We start from the raw sequence: 18,684 nt of genomic DNA on the forward strand, positions 1-18,684 counted from the left end.
TCACCCCACTGAAAGAATCCTGGAAACGTCCCTGTTTCAGACCTCCTTTTCCTTTCCTTCACCAATGGCACGAAGAAGGTGGGAAGATTTGGTAGTTCTTACAGATAACACTGTTTTCTGCTGCAGGTACATTCACTGACATATGGTTTCACGTTACTTCTGTGTTCCCAGCTATATCACAGCAAACAATAGCCTAGAGGTGGTCAAAAAATATTAGCTACTACACATTAGAGAGCCTCTCTTAGAAACTTCTTGACAACCCGCAAAAGGTTATGCAATATTTTTAAGTAATCTTGTCTTATTTGGTGTGCACAGTCTATAAGGATTACCCTGCTCGCTCGCTCACTCACTCTCCCTTATAATCTGCTGATGATGACGTTATGCTGCAGTTCCTGGGCTTCAGTTCTCGCGAGGTTACGGGAATCCAGACGCTCGCTCTCTCTCTCACTCACTCACTCACTCACTCTCAGTTCCCCCTCCTCCCCAGCCCTCCCTTCCCACGCCCCACTGCGCTGTGGGATAGTGGCACTATAAAGTATATCCTCTCTCGGCGAAAGATAAGAAGCCCGAGACAGGAGGGGGATGAAGATGGCGGACGCCAAGCAGAAGCGGAATGAACAGTTAAAGCGATGGCTTGGCTCGGAAACGGACCAGGAGCCTCCTGTTTTGAAAAAGAAAAAGACGAAGGTGAAGTTCGATGATGGCGCCGTGTTTCTGGCCGCCTGTTCGAGCGGCGATACCGAGGAGGTGCTCCGAATGCTTGACCGGGGCGCTGACATCAACTACGCCAATGTAGACGGTCTCACCGCCCTCCACCAGGTTTGTGTTAGCTTGCCGTGTGTGTGTTTATGTCAGCAGCCGGTACCATTAGACATAAATATCGACTGGCTGCTAGCAAAAGCTTACCCTGGTACACCTGTCAAATGGAAGCCATTCTCATCCCGTTGTTTACCTACCTAGCATACTCGTCCTTCTCGACGCAGAGAAGGGATGAATCCGTTGGCTTCCTCCTGAGGCTGTTTAACTGGTAAACCGCGCTAACTATGCATACACTTGTCTGAGTATAAGTGGCAAGAAGCAGCAGAGTCAAACACCTAATTTACAGGGCTAATTCTACTTTATGCCTCCATAAACTAGCCTGAGTCTGTAGGTGCAGTCTAATTGCAGTACTGCTGCATTTTTCGGGTTGAAACATTGGCTCGGTTTTATGTTGTAAATACAATCAAGCCAGACAAGTGTCTGTGTGGTCAATTGATTATTGTCGGATCCTATTTAGTGTGTTTGGAGCTTAATATAAATGGTGTTCGTGCAGAATGAACCCAGCAATAGATGGCTGCTACCTGGTTAGCAGTAAAAGTCGTTTTGTTGATAAACCCTCCTCCTCGACTGTGGCTACTCTCTGGAGAGGAAGCAGAAGCTACCTTGCTAACTAGCTTTAGATACAACGTCATTCAGATACAGGCTAATGTTACGATTGCAAAACAATGTTTGCTTGTCACTCTGACTTAAAAAAATGCAGTCCCTCATTAATAGTGGGCATATTAGTTTAATTGCCAGGAAAGAATGAATGGTAACAGCGCAGTATTAGCCCAGCGGAGTGTCTGCTAACGTACTTTAGCATGCTAAGATAAATGTCGTTAGCTGTGTGGGGCTTTAGCTGAAGTTAATTCATTCATTAACTGACCTGAGAAACGGCGTCAGTGGTAAATTATGGGCCTCATAATTTTATGCTGTTTTGTGTATAGTTAATCGGAAACGCCTGTGTCGTTAGCGCTTTTGCTACACCGGGATGTTAACCGTGCCAAGCTAGTCATTTGCCCGCTAACTGGGGTAGCTACTTTCACTAGCATCTGTACTTCCACAGCCGATAAACTGAAAATGGCACCTCATCTTGATGGGTTTTAGGTGGTGTGAGGTAGTTTCAGTCGAAATGGGGTTTAAAGCCTGATTTAAAAGCTTTATAAACCACCATGGATCCAGTGATGGAAGTAGGTTGCTTGTTGGTGCAGTAAGCTTACTTAAAGTTGTGACCAGGTTAAGTCCAGTGAGGTGTGCAAAAGCTAGACTAGAATTAAAACGTAAATAACAAAGAACCTGGTCGTGTAATTTATGAATTTGTTTCTGTTGCTTCAGAGGTAGCTTTTACCATTAAACAAGTACATTTATTTTAACAACGTTTTTCATTTTGTGCTTATTGGATCAAGTGATTACGGGTATACTGTTAGCTTTTACAGTGACACTTTTATAAAGATATCTTGCTTATTTTGTACCAAGAACATTGTAGTTAAGTGTTTTACTATTTGGTGGAAATAAGCAGGGTGAACGGTTTGGGGGATTTCCCCTTTCTGACTGCATGTTTCTGCCTCTGATAAATAATTTTTCATTCCCACTGGAAAATAAACTTTTATTCCCCCCCCCCCCCCCCCCTTCCAGGATTTTTGCAGTGTCTTGAAACAGTCAACAGTGCAAACATCAGTCCAATCAGAAACTGATCTCACTTTCAGTGCTTGAGGCTGCTGGGGTGAGATGATCAGGATCTGTTCCATTCCAGCTTTTCATTAAGCCAAACTGTAACGCTGGATCTCTGGATCCAGAGAGTTGCAAAAAACATCAGAAATATTGTGTGCCAACCAGTTGCCTCTGTGTTGACATCAGAGTTCTCTCCAAAGGTGATTTGTGCAGCTTCTTCTTTCTTCTTGTTGAGTTGCGGCTCTGCACCAGGACTGTTCTCTGCAACATCCTGCAGTCGTTTGTCGCCTTTTGCGTGATGGCGCAACTGCTGTGATAGGCTGATGGAGAGGGGCAGAAGTATTTGGTTTAAAAAGATCAACCTTAACCTGACCTTCGTTCACAAGTTAGAACATGCTGTCGAACATATTACAGAGTCAGATAATTTCCACATGTTCATTAACACTCAAACTGGAAAGTCTGCTGCTGATCTCAGAAAATGAAGTCTCCTTCTTCCCTTTACAGAGACTTTATGGATTCAGGTAAAAGAGGGTGATGTGTTTTACATGATGAGCCACAGGGAAGCAGAAAAAGTCTGTCATCAAAGCAGACCGTTTCTCTTTGATTTGTAATGTACCATAGTGGAGTTTTTATTTATCCATTTTTTTTTTTTTTTTAATTGACAGCATTTTGTGCTGTTTACATTTTGGGTTATTTCATATTAAACAATGAAGCTATGAACTAACATCCTCTGAAGAGGGAAACGGTGGTTGCCCCTCTATATATTTTTTTATTTTTCTCTCCCTACATATTGCATCCTGGATATCAGTATTTTAATTTGAAGAAATAAAGGATAATGCTAGTGGAAACAAGCATTTGTTTATCTTGTTTGCACTAGCGTGGATAGTGTTTACATGATGTAAGGATTTACAAAACTATTCACATTAAATGTTTTATACTTGCATAGATCTCCTGTGATGTCACTTCATTACTCATGTCCACATGTCTCGTCTTAGTAATTATGAGCACTGCTTTATGCACCACCTTGCTCCCATGGTGTGTTTGTTCTCCAAGACTTAGGCCACTGCACAGATTAAAAGTTTTAAAAGCAGGTTTTAAGGCATAAGTCATCAGCTTTATCTGCATGTGATTCATGCACGTTTTTTTTTTTTTTTTTTTGCATTAATTAATCCTGCTGGTAAATTGACCTTTCTTCAAGCTCGTAGTCTGCTTTAATGAAATCTGGAATTAGCATGAACCCCTCAATGCAAACTCATTGGGTGGAAACGTTGCCTTTTTTTGGGCTGATGTCCAGAGATGAACTTGAGTGAGGAAAGAATTTGAAGTGCGGCTCTCCGGACATAACCATCTCTGGAGACGTGTGTGTGTGTGTGTGTGTGTGTGTGTGTGTTAAAGGCCATGTGATCTCTAGGTTTGGTGTTTTACCAAGGAGCTGAGGAGGGGTGATGGAAGGATTTGTGATTAAAGGGCGACTCCCAGGTTAAACTGCTGTTAATATTCTTAAAGATGAGCTGAACAGTCAGTCGCCTCCTTTGTCTTAATGTCTTTGTGTGGCTTTTCTTGTTGCATTTTAGATAGACCAAAAAAAATCCCTCCAGATAATAGCTATCCTCGTGAATGAGTGACCTCTCTTTGTTATGAAATGTGCCATGTTGCTGCATGAGGACTTGATCACTGGTGACCGGTGCAGGTTTATAAATACCACCACAGCCAACACAAGTTCTCCTAACTGGGTTTCAGTAGATGATACTAAGTTTGGGTATGACTCAGTCTGTAGCTTTGCTTTGTAGTTCAGCTCTAGTATAATCTCACATTTAGGCAAGAGATTGTCTCTGTGAGTCATGAACCTTGTTTCTTTAAAAATGACCTGTTGCTGATGAACCTGTAAACACGTCAATGTCTTTTTGCAGACCTCTTAAGGTGTGTGTAAGGTGATGCTTGACCAGTGATGATGATGATCAATGATGTCACTATGACTGTGTACAAGCAAGAGCATCAAGGTGAAAAGTCACACTGTTGCCAGGCTCAGTCCAAAGGACTTTGAAGTTCAGTTGCAACACAAACATAAGGACCAACGTCACATATTTTCTTCTCACAAACCTCAAATATGCACATTTTGCAAGATTTAAAAATATTTACGCAACTCTTATTGCGATCACCATGCCGGACAAAGCGATATACCACCTCATGCAGATGTAAACAAATGGAGACTTTGTTGCAACAGCTTGCTGGGGTGTTGGCAATGCTTTGCACTGGAAAACAAAACAAAAATAAGAAGCTTGACTGAATCTGAGAAAATGGTTGGTGAGACAAGACCAGCATGGGTTGTTGTTCTTCAGTGAGAACTCGGTAGTATTTCTAACTACTAGTGTTCTAGATAATATTAGCCTTAAGGGCTAGAGTGTCAGTGATACTTGCTGTGGGACTTGAAGTGTATAGGCATTAACTTCATTTGAGGTTCATTCATTCATTCACTCTTCCTGAAGACACAATTGTAAATGTAAATATCAGACATGTTTGATATTATTTGGGTAAATCTTCTGAGTCTTTGAGCCATTCCAGAGATTTAAGACTGGTTCTTCAATTTCTCACATTGTCAATATTTTTGTCCTGTTTCACCTCAAGGACCTTGGTGGGTACTGATATTTGGCACTCCTCTAGTCTATTAGAGAAACATTAGTGTTTCGATAGCTGATTTGAATATGTAACGTGATTTACTGAGACAGATTGGTTCACCCAAAACACAGACTGCACGGATGCAGGTTGAGGTAGCCCTTAGACAAGCGGAGATTCCAGATCACATTGGCTAAATTCGTCCCAGAGCTGTCGCATTCCAAGTCCTGTCGTTCTAGCCCGTGCATTCCTCACATGACGGCCGCTGGAAACCATAGCAAAGAGGGAGCAGAGAAGACATTCCTCAGCTGTCACCTAAACCCCTCCCCTTCAGTCATTCCCTCTCTGGCTTGACTTTCCCTATACAATGCCAAAGCCCAGCTGACTGGTGCTCACTGAGCTCCACTGAAGCAATTAGAGTGGAGGGGCTTGTCGCTTCACACAACGAAATCTACCCGCTGACCTACACCTGAACTTTTTCTTTAGCGCTCAGGGTCTCTGACACCCCCCCCCACCCCTCCCACCCCCAAGACCAAGGTGACAGGATTCAGCTTAGCTTAACATGTCAGAGCTGGACATTACAATGCCCATGCTCTGTTGACATTACACACCCTCATTATTGCCCTAAAGTCTATGAACATTATCTTGCCTCGTCTCCATGACGACTCGAGGGTTGCTAGTCACTTGTGTTGGTGGATTTGCATGAACAGAGTGGGAGTTGCATAACAGACTGAACAGAGAGAGACTCTCTGGCGGTGCTTAGCAATTTGAAATAGTCAGGCTCATGGATCTGTAATGGAACAGTTTCAGACTATGTAGTGGAAGATGATGATAATGTGAGGTGGCTGCGTTTCTTTTCATCCAGAGCAGCATCAGTCATTTTAACACATTACATAATTGCTGTGGATCTCACTGCAGTCCCAAACATGAGATTCTCAGCTGTGCCTGAGGCTTGCAGTTGGCCACTGAGAGGAGGGCAAAAAATGCCTTTGACACATTGCTGTCCTCCTGATAAGCACAGCATGTTATTCTGCTATAGAACCTAGGCCTTCTGTCTTTTTGGAAGAAGAAGGGACACCCCGTCATCTCATTTGGAGAGGTCTAGGATGGCTGCAATCTAAATATCTGGTCCCACATTTGACTTGTTTTTCTGTAGACTGTTTTTGACTCAAATTTATTTTAAAATGTGCTGATTTGGCTCTGATGCCGTCCCCATTCTGTGGTCTGATGTCCTACCTGCATAACTTTGCACATCACAACTGAAAGCTTATCTGCATCAAGCACAGAGCAACACATTCAGTCTCAAGCACCTATCGTGAGCTAGTGGAGCTATGCTGCTATTGATAAAGGTGCAATAAACATCATCTCTTGTTGAACTTCCATATCTAAGACAGTAGCTTCATTTCTGACAAGCATGCATAGTTTACCTGTTACACAAAAATGCCCAAATAATGCACTTTTTAAAGGGAAATCTATATTGATTATTGGTCTACTTAATTCCCGATTGTGTATCAGGCCTGTAGAAACCTTAAATGTTGATTTCTGCATTAAAGATCTTCCCTTTTCTGGTAGTCCACACGATAAAGGTCCAGGCTAGTGACTTACTAAGAGGCTCCTAATCCTCAAATATGCCCAGCTAGATGATCTGCCTGCATAATAACCTCTAGATCTGATGGCTGTTAGATAAAGACTATCTAGGATTACATATTTTGGTGATAAGCTGGAATGCACAGTGCTGTGAGTACTTCAGCATATTGTGAGGTTTTGGAGGGGCTTTATAGCATCTGGTCTAAAAGTGTTAGGAAAATAAGCACAGATGACAAAGCAAAACCTTTGCATGTAATTTTAAGTAGAAGTGTGTTAAGATTTGGTACTGTATGTGAAGCGTTTTTAAATGCATTGACATATACCTGACCATCAAAAGCAACACAATTGGGGTCCTTTTGAGTGCTAGGGATATAGTTTGCTGTTAGGTAGCTTTAGAGTGTATTATTATTATTATTATTATTATTATTATTATTTCTTGACTGGTTAAAAACTTAGCCTTCAGTGTGATTTGAATATTAAAGACAACAATCAAAATTACTTTAAAGTCCAACTGTTTGATATTTAATTCATTAATTTGTTGTGTACGACAGATGGCCTTGGGATATACAGGAAGCGGGATCTTGTGAGTGCAGACTTTGCGTGTAACACGTAACAATACATGGCACAAAGGGACTTTGATGTGTATAGGGGATGCTTGTTTGCTTAAACTCATTCACAAAACTAATTCTAGCTAAAGAGTTACTGGGAGAATGAGAATATCATAAATAAACCCCATTCTAGAATGTTAGCTTAATTTAAACGTGTGTGTGTGTGTGTGTGTGTGTGTGTGTGCGCACGCCACAGTATTTAGGCTGAAACAGGTTCTTCCTACCCAGCAGTTGCAGCTCATTTTACAAGTCTGCTTTCAGGCCACTTTTCTTGTAAAAGGTTGCGCGGGGCTTTGAGGTTCTTTGTTATGGTTTAAGGGCAGACTTACAGGAGCTGCATAATCACTCATGCATTTCTAACATAATGCTGAATACATTAATTTAATAATTCATGGACATGAATGTAGACAGTCTAGTTTTTTTTATTGTTCTTTGTTCAGCCCAAACAGTCTTCAGACTGTCGTTTTTGAATATGTTTGACTGTGTCTTGTTGTTCCTAATTTCTCATTCCTAATTGCTGCTCACTATAAGAGTTATATTTGTGTATAATTTCTAATTATACATCGCTGTTTAATATTTCAGAACATGGTCTAAAATCAAACAAGGAAACTGTACAGACCACATGAAAGACTGTATATTCTTATTTAGCCTCTGATTGCCATTTTGCATAAATTTGATAAATGATTGTCTTCTCTGACAGCATTGCAGTCTTAGAAAGCCGACGAAATATAATTTCTTCATGAAGTTATTAACTACGTAAAGCAAAACGGGGACCGTGAGAGTAAACTGTAGCCACCCTTTGAGTCAAAGAGCTGACAAGAATTAGTGTGGTGCCTGACTACAATGAAAGGTGTTGAACTTTACACAGCAGGAACCAGCGCTTCATAACACTGTATGTACGCGCGTGAGATAAATCTAAATTTAACCTTTGACATAGAACTGCAAGTATAAAGCTGAATTCCAGTCTGGAATGAATCACTGCAGCACCATTGTAACGAGAGCCTACTTGATGACTGAGTGTATATTGGAGTCCCGCAACATATTTTACTTGCGTATAATTGGCAGGTCTCTCCTTGTCAAGCTGGCCCTCCTTGCTGTTTCATTCAGCTTTTTTACCAACCTCATAATCATCAGCAGGAAGTCCCTGTGGTGTTTGCGCGCCAACACTTTGCAACACGCCAGGTCATCTGCTGATTGTGACACGTCTATGATACTTCCATGTACACTGTATTGAGATAACATGTCTGGCTTAAAACTAAATGCCATGAATTGACATGAAAAGCATTTGTAGTTAGTAAATATATCAGGTCAGTGTATATGTTTAGTTGTAATTGGTCATGTAGGGTTGCACGAGTATGGCAAAAACTGTTGTCAATCTTGATGCATTTGTTAAACGACTTGTCTTTTTGCAGGGGATAAATAAGGGGGTAATGGAGGGAGGCAGGGGGGTTGTCAGGTAGGGAGTTGGGCCCAGACTAGCTGGTGCTTTTTACCATAAAGCTCACTTGCAAAGACAACCGGCGACTCTAGGAGATGAAAAGCAGCTGCCAGCAACTGTTAATGATCCTTCCACAGGTTCATGTATGGAAAGCTTTTATGACTTTTATTTCCACATGGATTTTCTTGACCACGGATGGATTGATCTTCTTGACGATCTTTCCATTTGGACTTTCAGTACAGTGGCGAAGCATCTCGTTGTAAAGAGAAGAGGTGTGCTTTCTTTAAAACACAAGACAAAATGAGAGCTTTGTAGCAAAAATGAAGGCTAAAAAGTAACAGTTTCATCCTGGTTATCTTGTTTTCATGATCGTTAAAGACCAACATTGTAACCTAAATGAAAATCTAATAAGGCATTACCTCACTGAGTTTGCATGAAACTGTTTGCCCTTTATAAGAAGTGTAGGGCAGATGATTTATTTATTTTTTTTGTATGTGTGTGTGGCTCTGACACTGCTGGGATGACATGCCAGAGACCTCCCCGCCATAGGACCTGAAACAGAGAGACTTTGCTGAAGTGCTTTCGTTGAGCATCGCTGCAGGTTGCAACTGGTTCACCTGGGGTCGTAACTCAGCTTGATCGAATTCCTCAGCAGAGTAAACCTGCTGCCATGTTTGAGGATTGCTGCTTCGACCTTGCCCAAAAGTGCATTTCGTGTCAAACAAAATGTCTTATGTCACACATAAGTTTTTAGCCAGTTGTAATTATTGCGTTGCTGAAAGCTGGCAGCACTGCTCTATAACAATGTAGGAAAATGAGACGCTGATCTCAAATCAGAGGCTGCTATTTTTACCAGCCTGCTTTTTCTAAGTGTTTTGATGAGGTCAGTGTTGCACTTTCTTTGATGGTTATTTAGCACCCTTAAAATTAGACCACATCTCCTTCACTGTATCATGAAAACGTTTGAGAGGTTGATGATAAATAAAATGCAAGCTCGACTGCAGAACTGGTAAAGGATTTCATCAGGTGCTTTAACAGATTAATGACCGCCACTTGCTTTTCTGTCTGCCCCCACTTTTTCAAGCTGTGTATAGTATTTAGCTGCTGTGAAATGTTTTTGAGATGACTTCAGCTTGTGGTGTTTTTTTTTTTTGTTTTTTTTTTTTTTTTTTGGTTCCCACCCTGTGGCATATAGTGCTCGTTTTCTACTTAAGCCAGGTGGTCTTGGAGTGATCCCGCTGTTGTTTGCTTGGCGGCAGGCACACGTCTCATGCTGAGTGTTTTTTATGAGCTGTTTTTGAAGTGAAAACACCTGGACTCTATGGACACTATGAATTCCTCATTGTCTTACAGAACAGCGAGTACAATTAAGGCAGAGGCTGCATGTCCATTTGTTGTCTGTAAGGGTGAGGTTACATTCTTTCCATTTAGTCTCAAAATGGCTGCATCTTCAGCTAACAAAGGGAAAGCGGCCATTGGCCCATTAGACGTCACCTGACTTTGACATGTCACCCTTGTTCTTTTATTTGGCACAATTATTACTCATTATTGCTTCCAGGTATTACATAAAAACCTATTTCATGCCCACTAAATAGTCAAAGTTGCTGCTTTCACTTGTCTGCACCAGAAATGCTACTAGTTGTAACTGATTCATATTTTATTGATGTATGACAGCAGCTGTTTAGCATCGAGAAAGCAGCAACCTCCCTGTTTTCTGATTGGAAGGTGTAAACAAACATGTTGGGAAGTAAGACAGGTTATAGCTGAACTAATAGGCGTGCTTTTGCCTTAGTTGTAAAGAGTTGTGTGTCTGCTGTGTCAGCTGGCATATAACCACTCCATTGGAGAAATGACTACATCCTGCACAGGTGTGTGTGGACATTAACCCACGCTCATCATGTGACTTCAGTGCTATATGTGCATTAGTTCACCTGCATTAAATATACAATATGATTATTGATGAATGTGTTTTAATGGATTCAAAAATTGACAACACACACACACAAAGTTGAACTGACAGTCTTAAATGTAACTCCATTAAGACTCCAACTCCATTGGGCTAAATTTTGGATGCTTTTTAATAAGACGGCTATTCTCAAACTGAAGAACCTGCAGACGGGCTCAAGAGCTCCTTTAATCATAACACTGATCACAAAACTTTTTTTTTTTTCTCTTTTGCGTTCTCACTCATCTTAAACTGTGGAACTCACTGGACCTTAGAAATAGGTTATCAGAAATTAAACTTGGAGAATATATCGATTAAGTGTAACTGTACTCCTTTATACTTGAGTGGCATTGATTTTTCTTGTTAATGCTGATCCATGTGGCCATGAGATTGACTGAACCTGCTGTTTGCTGTGTTCTTGTGAATCAGCCCATGCAGGCCATACTTTCCCTGCAGCTAAATGTCAGTGACAGTAAATGGGCCTGGACCTTGAGAGTCTAAGTGCTTTGGCTAGTAATTTAAGTGATTCAAGATACGAGTATAGCCCCTGTGTATGCTCAGAGCTCATGCTTTGTTTTGGCATATTTCTTTCGTGTTCTTGTTTTGTCCCCCTGAAAACAAGAATTAATAGTGTGCCTGGTAAAGAAAAATGAATTGACTTTTACTGATGCAAAATACTAAATGTTGGTAAACGTGTAGCAGGATGAAATGTAATCTCTCCCTTTTGTTTTAAACTCCTTTTATTAAAGTATTTGTTTAAAATTAATTTCAGTTGATGGTGATGCAAGTGAGGGTGATACGTTGACGTCACAAAAGTCATGCTAGCTTAACGAAAAGCCTGATTATAAAATAAGATTAGGTAAAACTTAATTAGTGCCTTCGAACTCAATTTTATTTCCTTGTTTTATGGAGCATAAATGTGAGGTCACTAAGTCCAATCAAGCTGCGATGTTAATAGACTGTAAAATTAATAATTAATGACCCAAAACCACTCAAGCTGCTGTATAGGGAACCAACAATTTATTACGTTTTGGCACTAAGAGCCAATAATTTCATGATCCTCTGTATAAAGATCCTGGGTATTTTTAAGAGATCATGTTCATTTGAAAAAATGTATTGCCTTTATTTTGATGGTAAAGACCTAAGCAGTTATTTTAAATGCTCACATGTTGCGTGATGAATGTTTTCTGTATTTAGTGACAGTGTGTAGTGTTGTCACACGTTTATCAGCTGCATGGGATGCATGTTTAAGAAAACTTCTCACTAACTATTAATCATTAATATGGCGACATTTAAATTAAAATTAGCATTCCTGTCCTGTTGATCTTTTTGTGTTTGAAAGAGAGTAAAAATGGATGCATCCGTTCTCTTAGAGGTGGTGATGGTCAGAGGGATCTGTGTGTTGGAGATTTCAGGCCAGAGAGGAACAGGAAGTGGCTGTTTATTTTTCTCATTTCCTCTTTGAGGCTCCGCTAGTGAGCTTGCTCCTTCCACTCCCTGTGCTTTTATCACTGACACCAGCCCATAACACAGACATATGTGCTAACATGTACACTGCTACATGCACCATCGTGGTTCACAATTTCCCTTACAACAGGTTCTCAAATAGTTTCATAGATGACTGAGGGCTTTGTTGGATCTGTGTATCAGTTTGTAATTTGGGACTCACTTGAGCAGAGATTATATAAGGAGAATGCACTGAAAGAATCTTCAGTAGAAATCCATGTCTCAGTAGAGCCAACAGGGAAACACATTAGCCACTGTTGCACTGTGCATAGTAGAGGTTTCCTGGAGTTTCAGCTTTGCAGTGGTGGATGTTTCTCTCTATTCATTGTCATAAAAAGATAGGTGGATTTTTTTTTTTTTTTTTTTTTATTTTTATTTCCTGGTTTGTATCCATAATGTGACTAGCATGACTTTTGCTCAGTGCTCCTGTGGGATAAGCAGAAATGCTGTTTGTGATCCCTGTAAGACCTTTTTTGTAAGGGTGCTTGCCAAAACCTTTCAAGCAGTTTTTAAATCAGATTTCATTGGAGAGGCTATACGTGTACTTATTATGCGAGTTATCATTGAATTACAGATTTATTTTAAAATGGCCTTCAAAATAACTGCCTGGATCTCTTTTCAAGGTGGTTACTGAGGTGCAAGAGTTGCTTCTAGAAGGGCTTTGCCCCTTTATGAAAGTTTTCTTGTGTACCTCAGTTCACCTTTTTTGTATCTTCAATAATCAAAAATAAAACTACCCACATAATATTTAGCTCATTTTGAGCCACTCCACTATAAATTTTGTCTTGCTATGTGGGATTGTGTAGTAGCTATTTTCTTTTTATTGCTACTCTGGTGAGCCATATTTATACAAATAGATTAGATGCATACCAGGCAGATGTACCCTTTCCATTTAACCTCTTAGGTTTGGAGCTTGTTGGTGTGAAGGATGACAAAGGACTGTTACATGGAAGGATGGTAATGTGGTTCAGTGCCTCTTCAGTCAACTGAGCAGTCTGTAGAGAAGCATCTACATAAGGGCTCTATTATATGGAAATTTCAACAGAGGTCGCATCTCTCCATGGCTATCTGACCTCTACCTCTCCTCTCCCGTTGCCCGCTCTCGCCTTTAGACCCCTGACATGGAAACAAACTTGGCTCTCAAGTGAGGCTATTGTTGAAGCTTCTGAGCAAAAGCCCAGGCGATGCATACAATTAGAATCTTGCAGGCATTTTTCCCCCTCTTCCACAATCCTGGTCTCTTTCCATGGGAATCCCAGGGCCATATATGGTTGTCCTCAGTAGCAGCAGCAGTTAGAGCACTGAAGGCGTGTGTGTGTGTGTGTGTGTGTGCGTGTGTGTGTGCGTGCGTGTGTGTGTGCGTGTGCGTGTGTAGTTACAGCTCCCTGACAGAGCTCATGTAGTGTAGGGACCCAGCTGGTCGCCCTGCAGTGCTTCAGCCCTCCCCCTTGAGCCCTCTGGCCTCCTGAACCCTGCCAATAGCACAGGAGCTGAAAGCTCTTTGTCTCAGACGTAAATACACACTGACATAAACACACACTTTCACATGTATACCGCTGTATTAAATAAAATGTCCTACTCCAAATTACCCTAAAAATGCATATAATCTCTTTCTTTGCTCTCCGGTGTATTTAATTTTTAATATTCATCCCAACTCTTTGTGTGGGTTGATGCATGTTACTCTCTCACTCTCTCTTTCTCTCACACATGCAAATGCAGACACATGGGGCTCTCATACTTACATGCAGGCGGTAAGAAGGAATTCCTTTTGTGGAAGTGGATGTGTGCCTCTGAGCCAGTGACGTAGCCCATGAGGAGTGGCCAGAGCGCTGATGCCTGAACCCTCAAGGCTAGGAGTATTACTTATCTGGGAATTTCTCCACTGGTATGTTAGTCCAGGGCCTTGCTGCGTACTGGCTAGGTGGTAGCAGAGAGAAGTTGTGCTGTTCAAGGGGGAGGGAGAGGAGTAAAGGAAGGAAGGCCAGCTTTGAGCTCCAGCTGAAGCCACTTTACTGTACATAGTGTTGCTTTATATAGGAGAAAGCTGATCTTTCCCTAATCAAGAAAGGAATTATATATTATTAAGCTTTTATTGTTTCCATGACTTTAACACAAATTTTGAAAGCTATCAGGACTCTTTCTCACCTGATTTTTCTTTATTTTGTATTTTTGTTTTTTAAAGCGTGTAGTGAGAGTGACTGAAGCCTTTTGTGGACTAAACCTTTTACACAGTTACCCAACCATCAGCGTAATAATCTTCTGTTTTACTGCTGTTCCAGTTCTTATTAGCAGGGAAAAAGCAAATAGGGAAAAGTCCCTATGAAAACTGGCTGCAAGGTGTGTGACTTATCCTGAGCAATCTGGACATTGTTCCTAAACAGATATGCCACTGTTGCGTTGTGAAACACACTGCCATCGGCAAATAAAGGAATAGTTCTCCCTTATATGCATGGCTAGATCAGTGTCTGATTATAGTAAAATGATCCCTTCATGGATCATATGTATTCATATTAAATTATAAATTATGCTCATGGCAACATTATTTCATATGTTAACTGAGTGTGGATATCAGGTAATAGAGGCCTTACATTATGTCCTTAAGTGCTAATTACATGATAATACTCCTATAACAAGCAACCAAACAGCTAAGCAGTAATGTACAGTCATGCCAAGTGAATGTTATTGTTTGCATATTAACATCTACTGCCAATGTGTTTAATTATCACCCTGTAACTCATCTATAAAGATGTGGCAGGACTATATAGTCAGTAGTACAAGTGAATCAGATGTACTGTAAGAAAACTTGCAGTATTTGGGACTTGCATTCTGTGCATTGCATGCCTTTAAAAGCTACCAACTGAACACACAAATCAGTACCTGGGAGAGAGTATTTGGGTAAGTGGTTGCTCACATTTGAAAACCCATGTATTTCCAGATATCTCTAAATCTTTGAGGTCTGTTAGTGTGGAAGTGGACAATTACAATAAAATCAAAGCATGTAATGTTGAAGCATATGTATTTATGTCACATTATTCATTGCACTTGCCACACTAATAGACCACTTTCTGTGAAAAACTATCAAAAGTTAAAGGAGAAATTGATAAAAAATGTTTCCTAACCATTTATAACTTATGATTTAAAAATGCACAGCGGGGTGTTTGTCTGTATGTAAGTATATATGCCAGTTTGCTCAAATTGAAATGATACTCTATAGGTATTATGGTTATTTGAATTGTTCAAGTTCTCCTGTTGTAGACGTCATCTGTCTTACCAGTTGATGGCTTTTCTTAACACACAGACACATCACTGTCAGTCAGAGGTCCTACCGTGGGTGTGCACCATTGACACTGTCATTCAGTATAGAATAACTGCCAACATAATAGCCTGGTAGTCTGTGCCAGTGACTTCCCTGGCACTCCAAGCAGTAAATTGTGCAGAAGGCACAACAGCAGCTTTCTGCAGGGTGCTCGAGTCGCTCATCTGAGGGTGCTACTAAAGGAAGTCAAGAAGGGGAGGGGTCTTGAAGTGTCCCCTTGATGTGGAGTGCTGCTAAATTGAGCTTGGAGCTCTCTGTAAGATGTCCCACTGGATAATGGACCTACCCTTTTTATAGACGAGCAGTGGCTATACCCTGTACCCTTTCACTGTATCAGGCCGTATACTGTTCCTTATAAAGTGTCACTATGACACTTGTCAGATGGTGAGTTTCATTAAAAATGTAAATGTGGGATCCATGAAAGGAAATGATGAGTTTAGGTTTGCAATTAATAAAAAAATGACAGTGGACACATTTGAAATAAACCATAAGAGTACAAAAGGTTTAATCTGCACAGTTTCCTCCACTGTATTGCAAAGCAGGCAGGCCAGAGTACCTCGGACTCCAGGTTGGCCAGGAATTGTAATTTAGAATTTAGATACTTACACAACAAAAACCAAGGGGGGGGTGTGTGTGTGTGTGTTTTATTTATTTTTAATAAATCTTAGTAGCCTTTCTCTTCATGCTGATAATAAGATATTAAGTCCTGCCGCTTTCTTGCTTTTCCTGTGAGCAATTAGCGTTACAGCAGAACATCAGATTGTACTGAAGTACTCCTGCCAAGCCAGGTCTAACAACATGCTTCTAGTGAAAACTAGTCAGTTTCACAGAAACTCCTGAAAAAGAGAAACCAAGGACCAACTTTAATATCCATGCACAATAGGGTTCTGGGTGAATGACTTCATGTCACCACACAAAGTCTTTCGAGCACGATTATTGGCAGTAGGACCTGCACATATGCGTTGTTCATCCCAGAGTGTTGGGAGTCCTTTGTTATGTAGTTAAAAATAAAGTTAAGCACAACAAATGCGTAATGAATAGCTTAAACAAGAACATGTATCTCAAAATTGAATACAGTATGTCTTTAAATAGTTGAAGTAAAAAAAATAAATAAAAAAAATCTAATAAATTAAAATAACTAAGTAAAAATATAAATTGTTGTAATATACAACAAATTTGAAAGTGTTAAAAGAAGTACTAAATGTCGTAAAAACAAAGGCATAATTGCACAACAAGCTTTTCTTGACCATAAAAGGTCCTGAGAGTTGCTTCAATAACAGTTAAGTCCTGCCTGCAAGAGGTTAAAAAAAGAAGGATGGCACCACAGATGCTCCTTTCAGCGTTAGTTTTTTGATGTTGTCTCTCTCAGCGGTTTGCTGCAAGTGCTGCCTTGAAGGGTTATCCAACGAACCCCCGCGTGCTTTAAAATGAAGTCCTTTCTCTATTTATTTATGTTTCTTACAAAAGCCCGGCAAGGCCTGAACCCACGTTCTCTCTTTGGCTTTTTTGTCATGGCAACACACCGGCCTCCTTTCTTCAATGCACGTCATGGGTGCATTTTTGGCTTTTCCCATCTTGTATGCAGCACTTGTACAGAGTATGGTTTGATTCCTCCATATTATCTCAGGATTAGGCTGACACACGCAGTATTGTTGTCTCTGTCCTGATCTGCTCCATATTTATCTCTGCTGGCTCGGAATGGTTTAGTAATTTAATCTCACAACTGTACTTTTAAACAGCCCTCCATGGTGCGGTAATTTATAAATATGGAAAGGAGAGATATGCACATTGTGCTGCTTAGGTTGTTTGTCCAAGGAATTCATTGGCAGCTGCTCTTCTTTGAAAGTTTGTCTTAAAAAAAGCAAGTCAACAATGAAAGCAATGCTTATATTGAGCATTTTTGATGACTCTGTTTAGGATGATAAAACCTGATGACATGTTCATGAGCTGTATCAATATCTTACTGTGGTTGAGTAAGGAGATGGGTTTAATTTTGCTGTTGCATAAACTGCCACTTGAAGTGGCAAATGCAGGCATATAACACAGGCATCTTGTGATTTAGAGCAAATTAGATGTCAAGCCGTCTGTTATGACTGATGGGTTAAAATAGGTTTGCACTGGCTTTAAAAACCATTATAGCACTGTGCATTTCAACAATATGTACATGTGCCGGTGTATAAATTACTATGAATAGCTTTATTTACTGTAGTATAATTGGAATGTTTCTGTCAAATGGTGAGAAATCACAGAAAAATTGATAGGGTTTTTTAAAAAAAATTGTATAACACACTCTTTGCCTTTGCAGTATGTGGAAAAGATGCATACTGCAAAGGCAGGTCTATTCTGAGCCAGGAAAAACCCCTGGTCACCACCACAGAAATATGAAAGGAGCATAGATGATTGTCAAACTCGTTCGTTGTGTCTGATTATTTTAAAATTGCAGCAGGGTTTTCTTGGAGAACTGCACTCTCTTCGACATTTCACTGAGAGTTCTTGCTGAGCCACATCCCACAAAACCTAATGGGTTAACAGAGCTGTTTTCAGAAGCTAGCCACATAATGTACATTAACGACCAGTCAAATGGAGCATCCTGCATCCATTGATTAGTTCTTGAGATGTATGTGTGTACATATATTTGTTTTTCCTTCCCAGAAGTGTCATGTTCTCTTACGGAGAACCTTTTTTAATCTTAAAGAGAAGCGAGAACTCAGCCCTGACGGGATGAATCATATGTTTAATGACGTATGGCGGCTCAGCCTTCAGTGAGTTATGACTTTGTCTCCAAGGTCAATCTAGGATTTCATTTACTTCAAGGATTAATTGGAGAACAGAATTCATTGTTTTAGCTAAAATGTTTTTGGTTTTTTACCACCTTTATTTTTATGCTTCAGCACACCTTTATTTTACCTGCCTATCCAATAACTTCAGACTTCACAAGGCCTTCTTTTCTCCTCTCCTCACACTGGCCAAACAGGTTTAATTGGCTACGTGTCTGCTTCAGAGTGAGTCACTCCATCTCTGAAAGCACGCTACAGCACCTATATGTTGCTCGGGGGCTGATTGAATTGTATAAACAGGATTAAGCTCAGCCGGAGTATGCCATCTCCCTTACATCAGCATTATAACCAAAGGTGCATGAATAGGCCTTTAGATTCTATGATGTGCTAGACGAGGATGTCATGGTACTTGTCTCATTCCTCCT

The 18,684-nt window shown here is 40.5% G+C and overlaps 1 protein-coding gene across 12 annotated transcripts in view; it reads left to right on the plus strand.

Annotated features, from left to right (window-relative positions):
- The first annotated feature begins 465 nt into the window (after positions 1-465).
- Positions 466-18,684, plus strand: part of ppp1r12a (protein phosphatase 1, regulatory subunit 12A) — a 55,272-nt gene continuing 37,053 nt past the window's right edge. For 7 of the 12 annotated variants that reach the window (XM_040035615.1, XM_040035607.1, XM_040035610.1 and 4 more), the window contains exon 1: positions 467-819. In XM_040035615.1, the coding sequence (XP_039891549.1) occupies positions 583-819 (237 nt within the window). In that variant the 5' untranslated portion in view covers positions 467-582. Of the gene's footprint in view, positions 820-18,684 lie in introns of all 12 variants that reach the window. The other 5 variants (XM_040035608.1, XM_040035611.1, XM_040035616.1 and 2 more) reach the window with 2 other exon arrangements.

Source organism: Simochromis diagramma, unplaced genomic scaffold, assembly GCF_900408965.1.
Source record: "Simochromis diagramma unplaced genomic scaffold, fSimDia1.1 OVJJ01000816.1, whole genome shotgun sequence".
Taxonomy (NCBI): Eukaryota; Metazoa; Chordata; class Actinopteri; order Cichliformes; family Cichlidae; genus Simochromis; species Simochromis diagramma.